Here is a 22,094-nt window from a genome sequence, read left to right on the forward strand (position 1 = left end):
AGGTGCCGCAGAGATAGTAAACAAACCCCCGAACCAGAGCGGCTGGTGGCAGGTAATTATGATCCTTTCAGTAGGGGAGGCAGGCTGCAGGCACCTGTTCGAAATCATGTATTCCTGGATAACCTCTTTAAAGATTCAGGTATTTTAGCACATCCGCACTGTCAGACCTATTCTACATTTAATAGTGAATAGGGTCAATCAGGATTACATTGCTGCTTATGTATGTGGTGAGAAATCCTACGCCACTATCGCTATGTGGGGACTTATCCTAATGGTTTGCATTTACAGAACCATAAGTGATCTGTTTCCCTTCACAAGAACAGCATGTGAAGAGATACAGTGCTGGATAGCTGCCATGAGCCTGGTCGACACTATGCCAGGAAAGATGTCACATGATTCTATTAGTTATGCTATGAAATGTCTTCTACTCTGCTTCTTCTTAGCTGGAGGGCTCGAGAAGACTTGCGCAATAAAACCACCAACTTCTCTTATCCACAAGGATAATAGCTTCGCTGTCCAAAGGTGATGCGTACTTCGCAATTAAACTAGAGCTGCCAGATGCCGGGAAAGCTTAAGAAACCATGAGGCACTTGGACTCACTCATTGTAACAACTAATCCCACTTTTTAACCCGTTGCAGAACAATCCCAGTAATAAACTTGAAGGGCTATGAACAAGTCAAACTTTACTCTGAACAGGGATCTCCAAGAGGGTGTTGCACCTCACCAGCCTCTGTAAGAACTCCAAAGACTAAAGACAAGCCACCATTAAAGGCGACTCCGTTTTGAGAAAACTTTTGATATGTCATACAGAGACATATCAAAAATTATGATCAGTGGGGGTCTGAGTGCTGAGACCCCCACAGATCCCTAGAATGAGAAGATGCACTTGCATATCTTCGCTCTCTCTCCCCCTCTGACTTTTTACCGAGTCCATTTTGCTTCCCCTCCTGCAGCGAGGAGAGAGAGCACAATATGCAAGCACTTCTCCCTCCTCATTCTAGGGATCAATGAGAGGCTCAGAACTCAGCCCCCCACTGATCATAACTTTTGATATGTCTCTAAGACGTAGTAAAACTTTCTCAAAACGAAGTGACCGTTTAAAAGGGCATCCGTCAGCAGATTTGTACCCGTAACACTGGCTGACCTGTTACATGTGCGCTTGACAGCTGAAGACATCGGTGTTGGTCCCGTGTTCATATGTGTCTGCATTGCTGAGAAAAATGAAGTTCTAATATATGCAAATGAGCCATTTGGAGCCACAGGGGCATTACACCTAGAGGCTCAGCTCTCTCTGCAACAGCCGTGCCCTATGCACTTTGATTGACAGGGCCAGGCTGTGAAGACGTGATTATGTCTGGCCCGGACTTCTCCTACAGTCAAAGTGCGGTAGTTGCAGAGAGAGCAGAGACTCTAGGTGCAAAGGCAACACCCCTGTTGCTCCTAGAGGCTCATTTGCATATATTAAAACATAATTTTTCTCATCAATACGGGCACATAAGAACATGGGACCAACACAGATGCCTTCAGCTGCCAAACGCACATGCAGCAGGTTAGCCTGTCAAATAGGTACAAATCTGCTGACAGACGCCCTTTAATGGCTACCAGGAAAGTAACAGGAAATTGGATTTATCTGCCATCCTTCAGCTTTATTATCAGATTCACTGATCGAGCACAGAGCAACAACAGAAAACACTACTTCATTCCCGACTTGCTCTTGTTCTACAATTTATAAGGGCATGTGGGGATTCATGTTAATTGTGAAGTCCCTTGTCTGTATTTGCCTCTCCTTGTCGTTAAAAAGAGAAGGAGAAAGTGGAAAAGCAAAAAAAATATAAAAAAGTGAGAAGAGGGGAGAGCAGGAAGCACATGAAGACTGAATGATAAACATTTAAGAAGACATTGAAATCTAAGCTGTTATTTCACTTACCCTGGAGAGTTTTCCCCAGGCCCTGGCCGAGTTTCCACCCATGCTTCTGCAGCAAGCGATGTCCGATGTTATCCTGATGGATTGGGGAGAGAAGGAGTGGGAGAAAAAAAAAACACGAAAATATTCCAGTAATAAAATTGGCCCTCCCTCCCCTCTGTTACTGATTATCCACCAGTGATCGAGTTTTGTGAAAACTGAGTCATGCGATAAAAAGTATATTTATAATAAACCGGTAGCTAGACCATCTCCAAGGAAATAAGAAGAAAAAATAAATAAATAAATAAAATCTAGTGTATGGTGACATAAAACACTGTGCTCCCTATACTATGGGCTTCTCATAAAATGGTGGCACGCCTAGTGGCCCTCCGGGGGCAAGTCATCTGAAGAACACTTATTAAAATGCTGTGGTGTGTGGTGGGAACATACGTGGATATGAGTCCAATATGAAACGGAGAAAACACAGAGCAAAAGGACAAACATCTATCCATCACCTGGAGCGCAAGGCAGATGCCTTCCCACAGAGAGCCAACGAGAGGACAGGGTGGGTGGTGGTGGTGGGAGTTATTAAATTAATCATTCTTTACTACTGAAATATTTGCTTGGATCTATGCAAAATTTGAGATATGCAACCAATGAACTCTCCGGCACCATAGGCGCTGCTGTACAATCATTTTAGCGGATGATAAAGTGAGAAGGTACACCTAATGATTGCCGGGATCATGGGCGGAGCAGGATGGGGCTCTCATTAGCTCTCGGTGGGGCGGCACACCCAATTTCCTGGGGCATTTTCAAACATCAAGATTGTGGGAGAAGCCATAGTAGCAAAGTAGATTACTGAGATAGATACCCGCTGGCTTCCAACAAGCTTCCTTCATTACATTCTCTTTAACTCAGACGTAACTAAAAGCATGCAGCAAAATGTTATATATATTCTTTTTTTTATTTCGGAAGAAACCATTGTGTTAGTGTTATTTAGGTAGAGGAATAATAATCATGGGGAGGGGGATAGAAGTAAACAGGAGAGATACACCTGCAGGTCTGGCATTATGAGATGAGGATCATGAATGATTGCATAGCATCTAATGCATCAGGTGAGACAGGACTAGAACAGGGTTAACAGCCAAGGATGTTCAAGTGCAAATGATAAGGCAAAACAGAGGCAAAAGGATAGGGGTGGGGGGGTCCCAGCAGAGTGTCTCATCTCCCCTTTACACTATCAATTGATCGCTAGAAGATGGGTGAGCTTGAAGTGACCTTGAGCTGAGATGCACAAAACGGAGTGAACAAAGCCTATTGGGAGAACGCGTCTCCTTGAAACCTAAGTTTAGGTGTGAGGCTACCGGTGAATAATGAGAGGACAACTGCATGCCGGTTACTTCTTTATACATTCGGCATACATGATTCCGCACATTGAGCCTGCAGACTGCAGCGGAGACAATACTTCTGAGCAATGATTGGGAGGCTTTACACAGCACAGGGAAGGGGGGGGGACAATAGAGAAAGGCCGAGGGAGGGGGAGCGGGGTGACTCATACTGCGGGGTGGAACATAGCAGGACATAGAAGGGAGTCTCGTTCGGCATTCCTATGCACAAAGGCGCATTGCAGACTGGCACGGCAAGGAGGTGTTGATAAGTACCCACTAAGAACTGCTACTACCAGGCTTGATGGTGATCCTAATCCACGGACCCTTCAAAAACAATTCCCACCGCACATAAAATGAAGCAGAAATCCTATAAAAGGCGACCAATATGGTGCACAGAGATAGAATATAATGTACGCTGCCAATTTATTACAAAAACACCAAGTCTGCCAATAAAAGGAACACAGCGCTCATTCCACATGAACGTCTGAATCAGGAAATCTAAAAAGGGCAGCAATAAAGAGGGAAATCCCTCGGCAACCTATAGGTATTATTAGGCACTTTATAACCCTCCTGCCGGCAGATGGCTCAGCTCTTTGCAGGTATTAATAATGGCTCAAGAAAAATGCACAACCCGGGCGATGTCAGTGGAATGACCACTAGATGACACTTGGCTAAAAACTACACGACACAATACAAAAGGCCTGAGAAAACTGAGAAAGTCACATCCGACTGTCAGTCCTGACAGAGGATCTGCCCATTTTAGGGAAGAAACTCAAGTTCTGTGCTCGTTCTTTTTTTCCATCTTGTCTCTCATCTACAGGTTGGAGATCAACCGGTTTGGCAAGGTTTTGACTAGTTACTGGTTCTCAGAAGGTGACAGGCTTCTCTGCAGGCAGCATATAGCTACATATCCAATTCTAAAAACCTCTCTTTTTACAGTTTGTACCACACAATTTCAAATGCATAGCCACTAGGGGGAGCAGAGGAGCTAACTTCACATGGACTCCTATGAGGATACTATCGATACTCCCTCTGCGTTTACAGCAGCAGTAATGTGGATGACATTTGGAGACAATCTCATCCACACTGAGAAAAGTTTCTTAGAATCTGCAATTCATTCCACTGCATGACAATTTATCCTGCGGACTTCACACTTTGCAAAGCATAGGGCGAACTCTGCGGCAAAAATGCTATGAATTGTGGAACATAATTCACACCATTTGGCTTTGGCGTCTGCACTGGAAGATGGCGACCCAGGGGCCTTCTGCTGCGCAGCGTGTAAGTTATAACACACAAGAAACAGATCAGGGGTTATCTGCTAATATTTTCACAAACTGGTCAGCCCCTTTAACTCTATGCAGGGAATTTACAGCTCTATAACAGAAAAACAGTGAGCCCTAAAGGTGGATTTACATGTTACAATCATCGGGCAGATTGTCAGTCTAAATGTGCCGCCAATCACCCAGCGATACGCTGGTTCATCGGGTGATCCTATCGACACCTAAATTATCGTTCCTGGGCAGCAGATTGTGCCATCTAAACAGTGATCTGCTGCCCAGAAACAATGCAGCTGTATGGGGACAAATGACCACTCGTCCTCATACTGTGGAGGAGATCGCATGTAAATGCAGCTTTCTCCTCCGCTGAGTGAGCAGCCGATTGACGGGAAGGTTCCTTCCTGACGATCTGCTGCTCATTGCAGGGTGTAAATGTACCTGATATACCATGATATATTCTACCATTAAGGCCCCATACACATTAGCGTATTCTTGACCAAACACCATCTAATGCGTGTGGGGAGCTCCCGGCAGATAAAGTTGGGGGGGGGGGGGGGAAGAAGGATTGGGCAAAGTTCACCCAATCCTTTTATCCTCCCCAGAGATAAGCTACTGTCAGAGGCATTTGACAGTGGCTTTCTCCCCACCGATTAAACATAGGCGGTCGGCCAAACCGAAAGTGTATGGGGAATGCTGGGAGGTAGTTGGGAGAGATCATTCGGCTTTCAGCTATTTAACGTGCATGGGCGCCTTTAGACTTATTCTCTATCTGGTGGAGACAAAAGGGCCTTGACTTTTGGGTTGCAACTAGTGTTGCGAACTTTTTTTTTTTAAGTTTGGCGTCTAAAGTTCAGGTTATCGAAGAATCGTGTTATGGGTTCCGCTACCACAGACCATAACGGAATTTAGACGCCGAACTTAAAACATAAGTTCGCTGAACACTCGTTGCCTGCAGGTTACAACTGGATTAGAAAACCGGCTGCAGTCTGAACAGATCTTACAGTAAGATAACTAAGGACCAGAGGTGTATGAAGGGGCCACTTTTAATCCAGGGCCTAGAAATCTAGGGGAAATAAGCAATCGTAACCCGTAACAGGTATTTCAGAGCAACACTGGCAAAAGTCTGCTGGGAGGAGGGGAGGCACTCTGCTTGGACACAGGAAAGGTCACTATGAACTTTCTACAAGGTAGGTTAAAAAAGACAGACAAAATGGGGGAAGCATTGCTAGTTTCCAAAAGATAATACAAGTGGAGTGGAAAATACGAACCTGGCTTTAAAAACAGGGCTGTCAAAGGAACAATTAAATGTAACACAGTAAGAAACACAGATTTTTTTTTTTTGTATTTTAATGTATTTTTTCTTGCATTGTCACCAAGCCACTGCTTGCAAGTTAAAGGCTTAATATAAAAGATAGGTGAAAGCAGGAACGTGAAATGAAAAGGCATAGACAAAATAAAAGTTAAAAAAATAACAAAAATTGGTAATTCTGAGGGATGGACTGAGTGCTGGGGAGAACAGAGGAGAGGGGTTTCAAAGAAAGACAGGAGAATGGAGGAGTTAAAAGAAAAGGTAGGATGGCACGGAGGGGTGATGAATGCACCGGGCAGACATTTGCGTCACTTACAGAGCCAGTCAAGAGCAATGGCTGCTGGGGAAAAAAAAAAAGGAATCCAGCCGTTTACACCTCTTACTAACGTACAGCCTCATCCCAACCACTAGGCTACTTTGTATTCAACCCAGCCGGAGAGCATGAATCTATTCAGCAGCAAGGCTGATGTGAAGTCTGCACTGTGTGAAGGACCGGACGGTGGTACGGTCGCTGACATTATGCCTTCTTGGCAACTGCTCTCACAGCAGATACAATGGGGGAGCATTGTGTGCACTGCCCTGATACATGGAGCTCTTCTGCACAATAAACCTACTGTAACACAATATAGTGGCCGGGAAGGTCTCTGACAATGCTGTACAGTGGAGGGAATGCTTCTGGATGGAGAACATGTAGGGCAGCTGTGACTAAAGGCACTGTGGCCATCAGATGACTGACAGCTGTGTGGACATGTGTGTCGGCCAAGTGCTGGAAGGAGCCATCAGACTGCAAGTGAACAGATGCCACCTCTATCCTGTGCTCCCCACTCCACCTCACCAGCTCTTGAGTGGGTGATAAGTTCAGCTCAGCGTGCTCTGCATTAAGAACTAAATGTTCACTGTGGGATTCTCATGCACAATGCAGGGCTGAGAGACCCTGATCAGCCCCTCGAAAACCAAACCCTGCAGCTCACTACAAGTTGACACCACCAAGGCCGGACAAAGAGGAAGCAGTGGAGTTAGGCTATGCCAAATGGCGCCCAACTTGCCGGGCAACAACCTTTCTTACTGCCGGCTGGCCCTCTGCTTGTTACAAGTGTTGGTAGGGGCCTCTGGCAGTGGAAGGGTGAATGCCGGTCAAGCCGAGGCCAGCCGGTCCCAGAGTCCACAGATCCTGCCAGCTGCACTCAGCAGTGAATTGAAGACTTCCCTTGTAATCCCTTCAGCTGAGCAGATACAACACCAGTTCCTCTAGGAAGCTACTCTGAAAGGGATGGGAACGTGCCACTGGCTCAATGCATTTAGCCCAATGAGATCTACTTTACCAGCTTTCTGCCATTATCAAGATACATAGTAACCTTTGTGAAACCTTTACAAACCAGGGGCGATTTTAGGCCTGCAGAAATCGCATAGTAAATCCATTACTAAAATGTGCACAGCAAAAATGGGCAAGGAGGCTCCAGGCATCATAAGGAGGACGGGCATGGAGGCCTCTGACATATGCATTAGGTCTGAGAGCCCAAGACTAGGATCTGTAGACTCATGGAGTAGAAGAGCCATAGCCCAACCCTGAACTCTTCCTCACAGGTATTGCTGCAGAGGTCGGCCAACACTCCCACAAACTCTCTCTGCCTGAGCACCGTAGTGCGCCCCCATAGCTCTACATATGTCTCTAACTGTGACAAGGTAGGTACCCTAGGGAAGACTAAGGTATGACTGCTGACTGCTTTTAGAGCCTGGTAGAGATGAGGAATAACAGTAAGGAGTCAGACAGCTGAATACAGTACGATGTTTTAGTCTCTAGATGTGGATATCTATGAGAAGTCCCAGACATGAACTTGACTTGAGATTTGATTACTTTCCTTTTTTTTCCGGGAAGAGGAGGGGGGTTGGTTAGAGAATAACATTTGGAGGTCAGGTATTTGTTACCTCGCCCCTTTGAAGAAGCCGAGTGCACTCACCAAGGCTCTAAGGTTTGTCCCCCATTACATGTTGTATTGGTGTTTACATGCCTGTTGTGGTTATTTGGGTTTCAGATGGATTTGGCACATGAGTGTGTCTGATGTTTTTGATACTAATATCATATATTATTTCCAATAACCGTTGCAACTTGGTTGGTATGTTATCACCTGCATGACTATCATAATGCACGCTTGCCTTTGGCCTGCTGGGGAGATTAATTATCTCTGCACTTATAACATTGTCAGGCCATTAGGAGGGGTGCATTAGGGGGTACAGTGATCCGGTGTAACCTTGGTGTGGCGCTGATTCGCAGCGCTACTGCATTACTGCTATGTACTAATTATATTTATTATTGTCTATTGTGTTGTCTTTTATGAGACCAATCAATAAAAATGTGTTATTTATGTATATGTGTGTTCTTGTTTATTGGGTATATTGTGTTGCGATGGTCCACAAATTGCGGATCTGCAAAACACAGACCCCGGAGGCCCCCCCCCTTTCAGACAAGAGCATGTTCTTTTTTTTGCGGGACTGCGGAATGGGCTTTTGCAGTACCACTGAAATGAACGGGTCCGCATCCAATCTGCAAAAAACGAGGATCAGTTACGGACTGAAGCTATGGCTGTGCGCATGAGCCCTAAGGCCTCATGCACAAGACCAAGTATCCATGTCTAATCCTCATTTTATGCGGACTGCACACAGAACCATTTATTTCAATGGGTCTGCAAAAAAAGAAAAATAAGACCACATACGGATGTCATCTGTGTTTTAGGGACAGCAAAACTGATACGGTTGTGTGCATGAGGCCTAACTATGAGACAAGCAAAGTAAGGCTTGTAGGGATCGTGAGATGTCTGTGTAACCTACACTACACCACCTGCTGTGAAATTACAACTCCCGACATGCTCCATTCACTTCTGTGGGAGTTCCAGGAACATTCGAGCAAGAGGGCATGCTGGGAGTTGTACTTTCACAACAGTTTGAGAGCCAGAGGTTTCCCACTACTGGCTTAGGGTGTATGCAGCAGATTTGTTGCAGAAATTTCAGCGACTCTCATATTCATGCGAATGGGTCATGCAGAAATCCAAGTGCTTGCTGCTGAAACAAACCCATTCAAATCAATGGAACAGATTTTTGAGTCATAGAAATGTCTTCAAGAAATGTAACATGTGTGAATACGCCCTTAATCAAGACCCTGATACCAGGTAAGTCTACTTTCACACTCGCGTTTTGGCTTTCTGTTTGTGAGATCTGTTCAGGGCTACCATAAGTGGTCCAAAACGGATCAGTTTGCATTCTAATGCATTCTGAATGGAAAAGGATCCGCTCAGAATGAATCAGTTTGCCTCCATTTTGTCTCCATTCCGCTTTGGAGACGGACACCGAAATGCTGCTTGCGGATCCGTCCTCTATTGACTTTCAATGGTGTTCAAGACGGATCCGTCTTGGCTATGTTAAAGATAATACAAATGGATCCGTTCAGAACAGATGCAGATGGCCGCATTATCTGAACGGATCCGTCCATGACAGATACGCACAAAACACAAGTGTGAAAGTAGCCTAAGCTGTCCTGTATGCTTCGTAATAAAATTAAGGAACAGCTTTCAAACATTATATGACCCTTTTTCACCTGCAGGACGCCAATCGGCGAATAGTGTAGCAGGGGAAGTATACGACACAATGCCAACCAAGGGTACAGGCAGAACTCATCACCCCCTAGTAGCTAACTGTATACTGTATGGCTAGTCTGCTACGTGCTGCCTGTCCATGTGTGAAGCGGTGTCCTCCTCTGCAGCATTACCTTGTGCGTACTGTAGCTAGCAACATGCCAGCACATAGCAGAGAAAGGGAATATACTATATACACACATATATATATACAGTGGTGTTCACTGGACCATAACAGAAAGGAGAAGGGTAGAGGAAAGTAGTCCTAGAGTATTAACCCCTTCACTGCTGGTGGGAGCAGCAACACCGCACATTGCCAGACCCTCTAGCAGTGAGCGGTTAGAAGAAAAAAATAAAAAAAATAAAGGAAATGTATAAATATATAGAAAAAAATAAAAAAGATAAAAAAAATAAAAAAAGGCAGAGCGTGCAATACAAACCAGGTCATGAGCAGCTTAGCTAATATTGGGATCAACTGCTGTGGAAGAGAAAGGCCAGATAGGGCCAAAGTTGTGTAAAGTTCTGTATTACCATCTACACACAGACACACACACAAACACAACACAGACCTACACTTTGGCAGGCAGATGCACAATGTTCCTTAGCCAGGTTCGCAGCGCTCGGGGAAGCCTTTTTTGCGACTAGAGCACGTGCTGCCCCGTCCTCATTCCTCAAGAAGTTGTGCTTTTAAAAGCAGACAGGTTATACACAAAGACCTGTCCACATGAAAAACACAAAACCGGGATCAAGCCCATACACCAAGCTGAAATTACAAGCATTGGAGCATAGGAGGATGAGGCGTCAGACAGAACCAGAGATCCATGAGCTTTCCAATCATAGTACATGTCTTATGGAAAACCGAGCTGTTATTTGGGCCAGCACCCAAGGGGGCAAGAATAAATCACTGGTTCAGACTGCATGGTCCAGCTGAGGTTCAATGTGCATTTTAGCTGCATTAGACTCATCACATACACATAGTGGAAGCAGACTTTCTTGTTTTGGATGGGGCAGGGGTGTGTGAAGGAGAAGTATCTCAAGGCTCCTTCAGCCAAGAGGGTGACATGTGGAGTACTGTTAAGATGCCCATACACATTAGTATAAAGCTGATGATCAAATGGTGCAACTTCAACCAGAACAATAGTTCATTAGATTAAATTTAAAAAAGAACCGGTCACAGACCGCCATCATCTGGGAAGCTTAACATTTTCCTTTTATAGTTGCTAGTTCACAAGTGATCTTTCCTTCACCTGCTATCACTGAGAATGAAGGGCCTGTCTGGACAACTGTGCAGCCACTATGGACTAAAATGTGTATGGCTGCGCGTGCGCAACCATCGTTTAACCATCAACCAATTTCTATCTATTAATGTATGGCCACCTTAAAGCTCGCACACGGTCTGCATCCACCATGTATAAGTGAGACAGCCATATATAGGTGGAATTTGCCAGACTGGGCTAAACATACCCATTTTTTCCTGGGCTATCCTAAATTAAAAAAATGAAGCATGCCCTAACCTTTTGAGAATAATGCAGAGCTCTTTCAATACTGAAGGGCCAAATTACAAAAGAGAAAAAAAAAAAAAAGAAAAAACCACCAATGCCTGTTTAAAAGGCTGAAAACCTACATCTCCTAAACTCTAGCTCTCATCTTGTTGGCCAAACAGAAAGGAACAATGCTAGAAAACGCCTGCCCAAAGTGCCTGGTCTTACCGATTCAATAGGCTTGTCCAGAGAGGCTTGTTCAATCTCCAGATGTCCATCCTCGTACTGGTCAAAATGGTTACCCTAAAAGACAAAAACAGGACAATGTCACAAGAAATTCACTTTTTTCTTTTAATGTTTCCACAAAAGGATTTCTGATCATAGACTTATGGCATATTGATATAGCTTAATCGTCCAATATCATTAGGGTACGACCACACGGCACGGTTATGCGTGTCTTGTGACACAGCCATGCTGCCAAAAGCGCCACAGCGTCCTCTGATTAAACCGAGACCAAACTGTTCAGTGGATCTGTATTGTTAATAGCTACACAGCCATTGACAAGTACAGTGGGGTCTCATTATTGTAATTAGAGGCTACTGTGGCCCTTTCGGCTGCATTGTACTGGAAAGGAGCATGGCCATGTCACACAACCGCACCACGTGGTTATACCCTAAAGCTGACCATTCACACACTTCTTCGGCCGAGCCTGCTGAGAACTGCAGGTTTGGCCGACACACTAAGGCTACTTTCACACCAGCGCTTCCCCTTTCCGCTATCGAGTTCCATCATAGGATCTCAATAGCGGACGAAAATGCTCGTTTTGTCCCCATTCATTGTCATTGGGGACAAAACTGAACTGAAGGGAACGGAGTGCACCAGAAAGCAGTCCGTTCCGTTTCATTGCGTTCTCGTGACGCACACAAAAGCACTGTCAGCAGCGTTTGAGTGCATCCTGGGATGCGGAGCAAGACGGATCAGTCATGACTCACAATGTAAGTCAATGCTGATGGATCCGTTTTCTCTGACACAAGAAATCGCATCCGTCCCCCAATGACTTACAATGGTTTTAGAGACGTATCCGTTATTGCTATGTTAAAGATAATACAAACTGGATCCGTTCATAATGGATGCAGACGGTTGGCTAATCCATGATGGATGCAGCAAAAACGCAGATGTGAAAGTATCAGATGACGTCAGGAGACAAGTTCCGGGCAAAATGATTATTTTTGCTCAAGTAGTTGATTAGTAGTCAGTATAACTGTGTGGCAGCAGCTTTCTCCACTCTCCCCATAGCATATAGACCCGTTCGGCCGAGCCAAGTGTGTGTGTGTGTGTGTGTGTATGGGCAAGTCGGGAGGGAGATGGGAGAGATAGCTGCCGACAGCTACTAAACATGTATAGCCAGATTTAGGGTGGTCTGTATTCTGCCCAATGAGCTGCAGACACAACTCGATGTCACATGCTCTTGGTGGGAATCTTCCATATAGTCGCCGCTCCATGATTTCATTATGAGGGCTGTTCTACCTCATATTCTTCTACAGAGGGAAGATAATCAGTTTCACCAAGAGCATAAAGTCTTGGTTAGAGATTTATTTTCTGCTATAACCGACCATTACCAATGGGACAACCTCAAGAGCCACAGGCGCAAACGAAAGGGGAATGCTGGTGTGTGCGCCACCAGTGGGATCACTGCAAGGACGAAGCAGCTGGGATGACTTTTCGCAGGGATATTTTGTCAGCGCACAGCATGTGATCTCAGCCTCCTACTCAGCAATTAAAAACACAAGCGAAGGAGGCTATTTTTCCAAATGACGTTCAGGACAAGAATCTGCAGATGGTTTCAGCATGCTCACAATCTGGAGTCGAATGAGCACCCAGAAAGGCAACCACATGAGATAGGAGAAAAGGTATAAATCAGGAAATACATCATCAGGGTCATCATTTCATTATGGGGTCTGTTCTACCATCACATTCTTCTCATTCGGGAATATAATCAGTTTCACCAAGTGCTGATGGGGCTTCTGGTTCTTCAAGAAGCAATAAAGGGTGAAATGTAGCATTCAACCCGTACAAAAAGTTGCAAACCCTCTGTTTGCAACTTTTTTTTATGCCGCTGTCACAAAATTGTCACAAGTGGTGTTTGTGCTGCCCTTTGCCACTTTCCAAAAAGTGGGCAAGGGGAGTGTGGGGCCAGCGGGCCAGACATATTTATCTGCATTTACGCCAGTATTTTAGGTGTGAATTGTGCCACAAGCGCCACGTGGCAAAATGCAAAGTGTTGTATCTTAGGCTCCACTCCATTTCAGCTAAGCCCTAATCTCCTATCAAGCATATTGGAAGAGTGTAGGAATCCTAGATGCACCAATCTGTGCCCCTTTTTAGACAGATCTTGTGGCGCAGACACATTAGTACATTGATTTCTTTATGCTATGACCGACCATTAGAAAAGCAACTACAGGAGATATGAGAAAACACATCATAAATGGTATACAGCACTACAGAAAATAATATTTACACAAACCATAGTAATTAGGCTACTTTCACACTCGCGTTTGGTGCGGATCCGTCATGGATCTGCACAATTGCATCCGTTCAGATAATATATCTTTAACATAGCCAAAACGGATCCGTCTTGAACACCATTGAAAGTCAATGAGTTTTCTTTTGTGCCATATTGTGTCAGTGAAAACAGATCCGTCCCCCATTGACTTACATTGTGTGTCCGTTTGGCTCAGCGTTTTGGTGTACGCCTCCAAAGCGGAATGGAGCTGGAAAGGAGCCAAACTGATGCATTCTGAGCGGATCCTTTTCCATTCAGAATGCATTAAGTGCAAAACTGATCCGTTTGGACCAGCTTGTGAGAGCCCTGAACAGATCTCACAAACGGAAAGCCAAAATGCGAGTGTGAAAGTAGCCTTATTAACATTACAATGTATGGGAGGTGCAGACTGAGCGTTCTCCTGTACACTGCATTCCCAGTAATTCCTGGGCATACACTTATTACAGTCCTGAGCAGCGAGAGATCATCCTTTGGGAAATCCAGTTCTGACAGAAAAGGATGAATAACTGGAGGCTCTGCATGAGAGGGGGAGCAACCATAGCACCGTATCATACAGAAGCGTCTACAAGCTTTTTATTGATTTAAAGAGGACTTGACACTTCTCTAGACATTCTGCAATTCTGGAGCCTCTATTCTTATGACTATGTTGTCCCATTCCTCTAGCATACCTAATTAGAAGTTTAGGATTGAATTGCCAGGTCCAATGGGGTGTTACCATTTCGGGATGAGACTCTGTCCAATCAGTGGTGGCAAACTATGCAGTGTCAGACTGTGCAAGGACATCGCCAAGGTCGCCTGAAGAATGGTAGTCCCTTCAACATCCTATTGATAGATGACCTAGAGGACTTCTCAAGTAATACGAGGTGACTTTTTATAAAAATAAAAAAAATAGCTTGACGCATTTCGGGGCAGTTATAAACCCTTTCCTCAGGAGCAAAGCATAGTGCACACAGTGTTTTATACATACCCAATACATGAAAAAAATTAGGTTCACGTTGTGGGAGGCTAACCTCCGGTCACATGACACGGAACCGGACGTGCGCTCCACCCTAGGAAAACTCATACACTCAAATTAAATTAAAATACATCTTGGGATTATTGGGGGGATTAGTTGTAGTCCAATATAAACAATATAATAAAAATAATTTATAGGGCCGGAGCTTGGAGGAGCGCCTCATTCATGTACTTTTGGTCACATGATACCGGAAGCGCGTTCCACCGATGGAATGCACCGTGGACGAGGTATTAAGTCCACCCGGGTTCAGGTCACGTGGTGCTAAAAATCTGTTGTGCGTTCCACCGGTGGAACGCACCATGGGCAGAGAGGCGTCAGGACCAATCAAGCAGGCCTCTTCTGTAGTACTGCTAATTGTTTAGCTAGAACCTTGTTACCTATGGACGGGCCCACACCCTGAAAAATACACTAGCACCCTCCTGCCCTACATACACTGCCCACAATTTGGGTTCCCTGAATAGTGATCTCAATGCATTACCTAAAGGCTCCTTCCGGTGTGGCTCCAGACGCTGTATGTGTTGTCTCAGTATCTCAGATTATGTAGACACAGTGATTGTTTACAACACGGGTGAATACATTCCGCTTAAACACAATATGGGGAATTGCAATTCCAGGTACGTTGTGTATATGTTGGAGTGGCCCTGTGGCCGTACTACCCAAAGAGTGAGGGAGAGACTTAACCAATATCGTTCTAACATCCAGCGAGAATATTTGAAGCAAGGGGTGTCAAAACACTTTTCTGAGGTACATGGGGGCAACCCTTTTGGCATAAAACTGACCCCCATAGATTCTGTTCCCCAATCATACTCCCAGCTTTGCAAAAGAGAAAAGTACTGGATCTATAGGTTTAACACCCTTACCCATTTTGGCCTGAACGAAACTTTGGAGTATAGCCACTAGAAATAAAATCCCTTTTTCCAACCAGACATCTATTCATGCTACCAGATAGGAGAGACTTGTGGTGTTGACCCAACAGACCTCACAATATATTATTTCAACAATTCACCATCCCATTTCTGTTGCGATTTTCCACATGATTAATATGATGCCAATTACCATTTAATCCCCCGATTATCATTCCCAACAAGTTCCCATTACGGAGTGAGAAATACGGGGCAAAGGTAGGAGTAACATGAACCCCTCCCACACAGTTTTACACACCTACTTGAATCCGTTTCTCTAACGGGCCCTTAATTAACCCACCATCATTTATTTTATCCATCAGTTGGACAAATACTTCTATACGGTCTGATCTATGTACCAATGTTGGTGGCCATAAACCCTGTCCTTCTGAACCTTTATTTTTCCGGGTAGAACCCCCCTCGCTTCCCATTGTGGAACATGAAAACTTACACTATTTGGATGATATCCTCCATGCGTTTCATTTTAATTCTCCTTTCCCCATCCCCACCCCCCTCCAAGCAGCCATTACCTTTGACCATAAAATATGTATATTCATATTTATATTCACTGATATATTAGGTTTTTATATTTGATATTTATATATTTTTATATGGATCCACTGCGTGTTTTTACACCAAAAAAAATGTAATATATACTTTTTCATATGTCAATCTTATGTGGCTCAACTTGAATGTAAAACATATTTATGCATACTTTTATTCAATAGTTTCATTTAGGATTTTTCATTTCCTATATACATTTGATACAGCGCCAGTCTGGGTATTTAAATGACCCCAGCACTATCCTAGCCGTGGTCCACTCCGCTTGTGAAGCACACTGATTACATTGAAAATCTGGGGCCCCCCTAAATGGTCCCGATGCTTCTCGGCCCATGGTGCGTTCCACTGGTGGAACGCACATCTGGTTTCTAGCACCACGTGACCGGAACCCGGACGGACTTAACAATACCTAGTCAGCGGTGGGTTCCACCGGTGGAACGCACTTCCAGTATCATGTGACCAGAAATACATGAGGCTCTCCTCCAAGCTCCGGCCCTATAAATTAATTATATTGTACTCGTATTAGTTTATATTGGACTACAATTAATCCCCCCAATAATCCCTAGATGTATTTTAATTTAATTTGAGTGTATGAGTTTTCCTAGGATGAAACGCACTTCCGGGTCATGTGACCGGAAGTTAGCCTCCCACCACGTGAACCTGTTTTCATGTGTTGGGTATGTATAGAACACTGAATGTATGTGCACTATGCTATGCTCCTAAGGAAGTGGTTTATGACAGCCCCGAAGAGTCACCTTGTATTACTTGAGAAGTCCTCTAAGTCATCGTTGAGGGAGGGTCCGGTGTCTTGAGCTTATCTTGCACCACTCTCCCTGGTAACGTGAGTAGCAGACAAGTTTGTGTGTATTTTATTTTAATGAAGACCACAACAGTATATTGAATTCACCATTACAAAGGGTGTGCTAATTCTTTTTATATATTCTCTATTCATGTGGCTTCATACCACACCTACATCCTTTAATTTATTTATCCTTGACGCCTCGCCAGGCGCACTTTTCATCTGAATGCATTGTGGGGTGTCACCTTAAGCTCCCTAAAACCTAAAAGTAGTGACGGTTGTTGTTGACGTCGCCTCTTTCTATCTATTCCCTACACTTTGGCGCTCCACTAGTCTCCTTTTTCTTGGATCTCAAAACCGGAATAGAAAACGCAGATGTGAAAAGTAGCCTAATGCAGTTGCACCACTCTGGTGGCACAATTTACGCCAGTATTTTGGCACAAATGTTTTAGACACATTTATCAAGGATCTGCACAACAAAGAACAGATGTTTTTACACGTCATCCAGTGTCAGCCCGCGTAGTCTAAAAGACTGCATCACAAAATGCTCCAGCACTACGCTCACAGTATTACCAATGTTGGGGTATATGCACATTGCGTGTATTACAAACAGATTCTCGTGCAGAAACCCTACAGCGTCAACCAAGGAGATGACATTTTCAAAAGCTCTTGTACACTGTGCGGAAACTGACCTGTGGTGCGGCAGGTCAAACTTTTTGTGCGGATTTTGAGTGCAGATTTCACCCTTTGCCAGTGGTAAAAACCACAAGACAGACAAGCAGATTTTCGTGCCAAAACAAAGAGAAATCCACATAAGGTCTCAAGCACACTGCCGTATCTGTTTTACAGGCTGCAAATTGCAGATCCACAAACAACTACTGATGCGGTCGGTGTTGCATAATTTTTATTTTATTTTTTTGCTGATCCACTGACTTCAAAGTGTCCGCAGTCAACATTTTGCGGACAAGTATAGGACATGTTTTACCCTTTTGCAAAACAGACACATGGATGCACAAAGCATTAATTTTCTTCTGGTTGTATGTACGCTATTTTTTGGGGGCTCTTACCACCCCCCGGAGACGTGCACTCACTATATCAATGTCAAGGAGTGCTGTTCATCCCTGTATCGCTCTACATGAATGCACAAAGCACATGGTCAGCAAATAAAAGGCTGACAGTACACAGACCGCAAAACATACACGGTTGTGTGTATGAGGCCTAAACTACTCTGCTATATGCGATATACCCTCATATTCAGGTGGTTTTTGTAGGTAAAACTGGTGGACAGGAGGCTGCTGCAGGTGTCTTTTCCCCTATGGAGACACAGCTCTAAGAAATTTGACGAATTCTGCAAAACTAAATAAGAATAGACAGAAGTATGAGAAAACATAGGTCACAGCATCCAAAAGTCATGGTATATTATCACATACAAAAGCAGCAGCTTATTTTGTAAGACTCTTGAGTAGGGCAAGATCTGAAACAAGATCTGACCAACACTATACATGGCTGTGTGCAAGAGATTTGGCTCAACGCTACTCCAACAAATAACTAGGTCAGTGGTGTCAAAACACTTTCATGATCGGGGATACGCCCAACTACTTGGCCCCAATGTGCACAGTGACAAGAAAAATGATATCAAACCAAGGGAGGGTTAGAAAGCAGAACAGGAAGGGCAGAGGAACGAATGCTTCAAAAATCACATGCTGAAGATAAACAGGCTATTACAGGAGCTGCATGCACAGCATTCCCTCATGGATTCCTCTTCTCAGAACTGCTATCTTTAGGGTCTGGAGTGATAACACAAGAAACATATTGGGAGCAAACACTTCAGCACATAAGGCTGGATTTTGCACCAACTCGCCAAGATTCGGTCTTTAAAGAGGTTGGTGCCTTACAGGCATTGGTGGCATCTCCCTAGGATATGCCACCAATGTCCAATCAGTAGTGTTGGGGACGAAGCAAAGAGGCAGCAGTGCTAGGAATGTCCTGTGCCACGTCTTCACCTGTGGGCTCCGCTCAGCTTTTTCAGACCAACTTTTTTAGCACCTTTGCCACTTTGTTCTACCAACCAGATCCATCCACTGTGATAGGACAATATGCCACTAAATGTCCAACCTCTGAGACCCCCACCAACTCAGAACAAAGGAGATGCCGCTTCATAATTAGGATCGCTGTGGATCCCAGAGGTGAAAGTTCCCCTGATAATAAAGTAATGGCACAAACTAAACGATCAGAGAAATTTCCTCACACCTGTAAATTAGAGAAGATACCGTGGATAGAGACTAGTGAGTGCCCAGTGCTGGACACATGAAGGTGACCACCTAGGTTGGGTACTGGACCTAGTATGTGAGTAACAGAGGTAGATAAGAGAAGCACGACTGTTGTGGCTGGATGACAGGTCTGCTAGTATAAGGGCCTGGTAACAGGTCAGTGATTCACGTCCATGTTCCCCCATTACCTATTCTATAAGTGTAATCAGAAGATCCAGCATTTTCATCCTTATCTGGCTATGTCAAATATGGTGAACATCAGCAGGCTGTTCTTCTGCCACAACTGCCTGCTGGATTTCAGATGCTGATGTAAACGTACCCTTAGGTCTAAAGCGCACAAACGTATATTCACTCCACTTCCTATACGCCTTTTTTTTTTTTGCGAATCATACGCACACCTATTCATTTCTATAGGGCTGCAAAAAACTGCAGACAGCATTCATTCATCTGTCCGCATGTCCGTGACACAAAACAGACAGAACATATATCCCAACCGTGTCCGTCTTATGGACAAGAATATACATTTGTCCAATTTGTCTTGGGAAATCGAGGGACACGTGACTGGTATCCGGATTTTGCATGTCTGTGGTTTGCAGACCTGAAAACATTAGACGAAAGGTTGCAAAAAAAGCATCAAAATAAAAAAAATTGCAAGCGGACAACCACTGTAAGCTCTCAGGGCTGCGGGGACCCTAAAATCTTCATCGTCAACCTGAATAGTTGTCAGCAGGACACATCATATACCTGTAAAGCTACTAGTCATAAAAAAAAAAAAAGGGGATTGTTAGTCAAGCATTTGCCTAATATTTTACTGTAAAAAAAAAAAAAAAAAAAAATTAAACTCTAAATGAGCACATAGATATTTGAAAATTATCATTCCCTTTTGACATGACAGAATAAGCCATCAGTGAGGGTCTATGGCCTGGGACCTCCACCAATCCCTAGCATGACGCACAAAGCGCAGCAGCAAACAGAAAGGTTGTGTATAGTCTCTAAAGGACTGGCGCTCACAAAAATCCAGGCGCTTTGAAGCATATTAAGGTCCGGCAGCAGGCATATCTGCTCGATAAGCAAGCTCATATAATCCAAAGGATTACTGCATCCCCTGATATAAACGTCCCATATCTCAAGCTGCACATGAGAGCAGAACAGGGCTCTGCTGTAAAACTGCAATATCATAATGGTTACGTGTCCTTTAGAGGCAACAACTGCTGCAGCCAGCGTGCACCTAAAATGCAGAGCGAGCTCCACTACTTCCTATGGGGGCAAGCCATTTATTACACCATGCGGCCCACATAGAACAAGGTAGCCCGGGGGCCATGACAGGTAGCGATCGGATGCCAGTGCCCTTTTCTGAACTGCAAATTGCAGGTTGTTACTGAGGTAATGAAGGCCCTAACATGCAAAGAAGCCCCACATCTGAAGACACTCTACATTAGGGTACGGTACTGCCCTCAGGCTCATACACACAGCCCTGTTTTGTGGTCTGCAAATCGCAGATACGCAAAACCCAGATACCGGATGAATGCATGCTTTTTTTTTTTTTTTTTACTCCTGCAGAAATTTCCTATCCTTGTCTGCAAAACAGGTAAGAATAGCTCATGGAACGGACTTACGGGTGTGCTGTCTGCATCTTTTGCGGACCAAAACGGCCGCGTGCTTGGGTGATTTCACAATACAATTCTACCATCTGCTGCTCTTCTAGGAGCCAATCAGAATTCAGTGTTAAGGGCGTTTAGGAATCTCTATTGGTGTAGTAAGTATATATATATATATATATATATATATATAAAAAAAATAATATATATTAAAGGGGTTGTCCAAGTTATATTTATTGATGACCTATCCTCAGGATAGGTCATCAATATCAGATCGGCGGGGGTCCGACACCTGCCACCCCCCCCGATCAGCTGTTTGAAGAGAAGGCGTGCGCAGTGTCAGCGCTGCCTCCTCTTCACCGTTTACCTTCTAGCCGTTTCACTGTTTACACCCAAGCTTTCCTATTGAAATTAATAGGACAGCTTGGGTGTAATTACACCTGCTCACCACTGCAGATGCAACGGCTAGAAGGTAAACAGGTGAAGAGGAGGCAGTGCTGACACCGCGCACGCCTTCTCTTCAAACAGCTGATCGGAGGGGGTGCCGGGTGTCGGACCCCCGCCGATCTGATATTGATGACCTATCCTGAGGATAGGTCATCAATAAATATAACTTGGACAACCCCTTTAAAAGGTGGCTCTGCAGTTTATGGTTACATTTTTCTTTACAAGACGACAAACAGCGGAGAAGCTTACCGTACATGTCATCATGTGCTCTTGTGACATTCATTTACTTGACAAGTCAAAGTACAAAACTATTACTGGTAAAGGGGACATACCCGCGAACAGCTGAGGGCTGAGCTCCTCAAATAGAAGCAAAATGGGCACCTGCAGCCAAGTGAATGTGAAGTATATTAACACATAAGTTGGCTCAAGTTGCATAAGAGGAAAAGGGTCCATAAAAAACAGCCATAACCAAGGGAAAAACTGAAGGAAAACAGTGGTATGTAAAGAAACTAAAGATTTCTTTACGAATAATAACATGCTGAAATAGATTTTTTTATGAAAACATGACAATTACACTTTAAGGCGACTTTACAAGGGACAATTCTCGGCCAGATAATCGCTAACAAGCGTGCATAGGAACACACGTTAGTGATCTGGCGGTGTAAGGCTACTTTTACATTAGCAGCAGCCTGTTACATGCAGCGACACGGCCGGAATAAAACTGCAGCTCTCTCTCTCTAACTGCTTCTAATAGAAGATACGGCTGGTGGCAGTTGAAGGATGAAACTGAGCATGTTCGACCTGCTCAGTGAGATGGACAAAAAAATAAAATAAAAATAAGGAAAAGAACAAAACGGGGTGGCGCTATACAGATACATTTTATTGAACAGCTCACTGGCTATACTAAATGTTTAATTATGTGCAATTACAAAAGTGTTCAGATCCAGGTGCTGG

The 22,094-nt window shown here is 44.3% G+C and overlaps 1 protein-coding gene across 7 annotated transcripts in view; it reads right to left on the reverse strand.

The window, feature by feature from the left end:
- The window catches only part of GPATCH8 (G-patch domain containing 8), a 60,379-nt gene that overhangs the window by 23,169 nt on the left and 15,116 nt on the right, over positions 1–22,094 (reverse strand). For 2 of the 7 annotated variants that reach the window (XM_044300122.1, XM_044300121.1), the window contains exons 1-3: positions 11,214–11,290; positions 9,945–9,982; positions 1,929–5,855 (exon numbers count right to left, since the gene is read on the reverse strand). Coding sequence is in view for 1 of the 7 variants with exons in the window: in XM_044300119.1 (XP_044156054.1) it covers positions 1,929–2,001; positions 11,214–11,288 (148 nt within the window). In the remaining 6 variants the exon portion in view is untranslated. Of the gene's footprint in view, positions 1–1,928; positions 5,856–9,944; positions 9,983–11,213; positions 11,291–22,094 lie in introns of those variants that run through there. The other 5 variants (XM_044300119.1, XM_044300120.1, XM_044300124.1 and 2 more) reach the window with 5 other exon arrangements.

This window comes from Bufo gargarizans, chromosome 6 (assembly GCF_014858855.1).
Source record: "Bufo gargarizans isolate SCDJY-AF-19 chromosome 6, ASM1485885v1, whole genome shotgun sequence".
In the NCBI taxonomy this organism is placed as follows: Eukaryota; Metazoa; Chordata; class Amphibia; order Anura; family Bufonidae; genus Bufo; species Bufo gargarizans.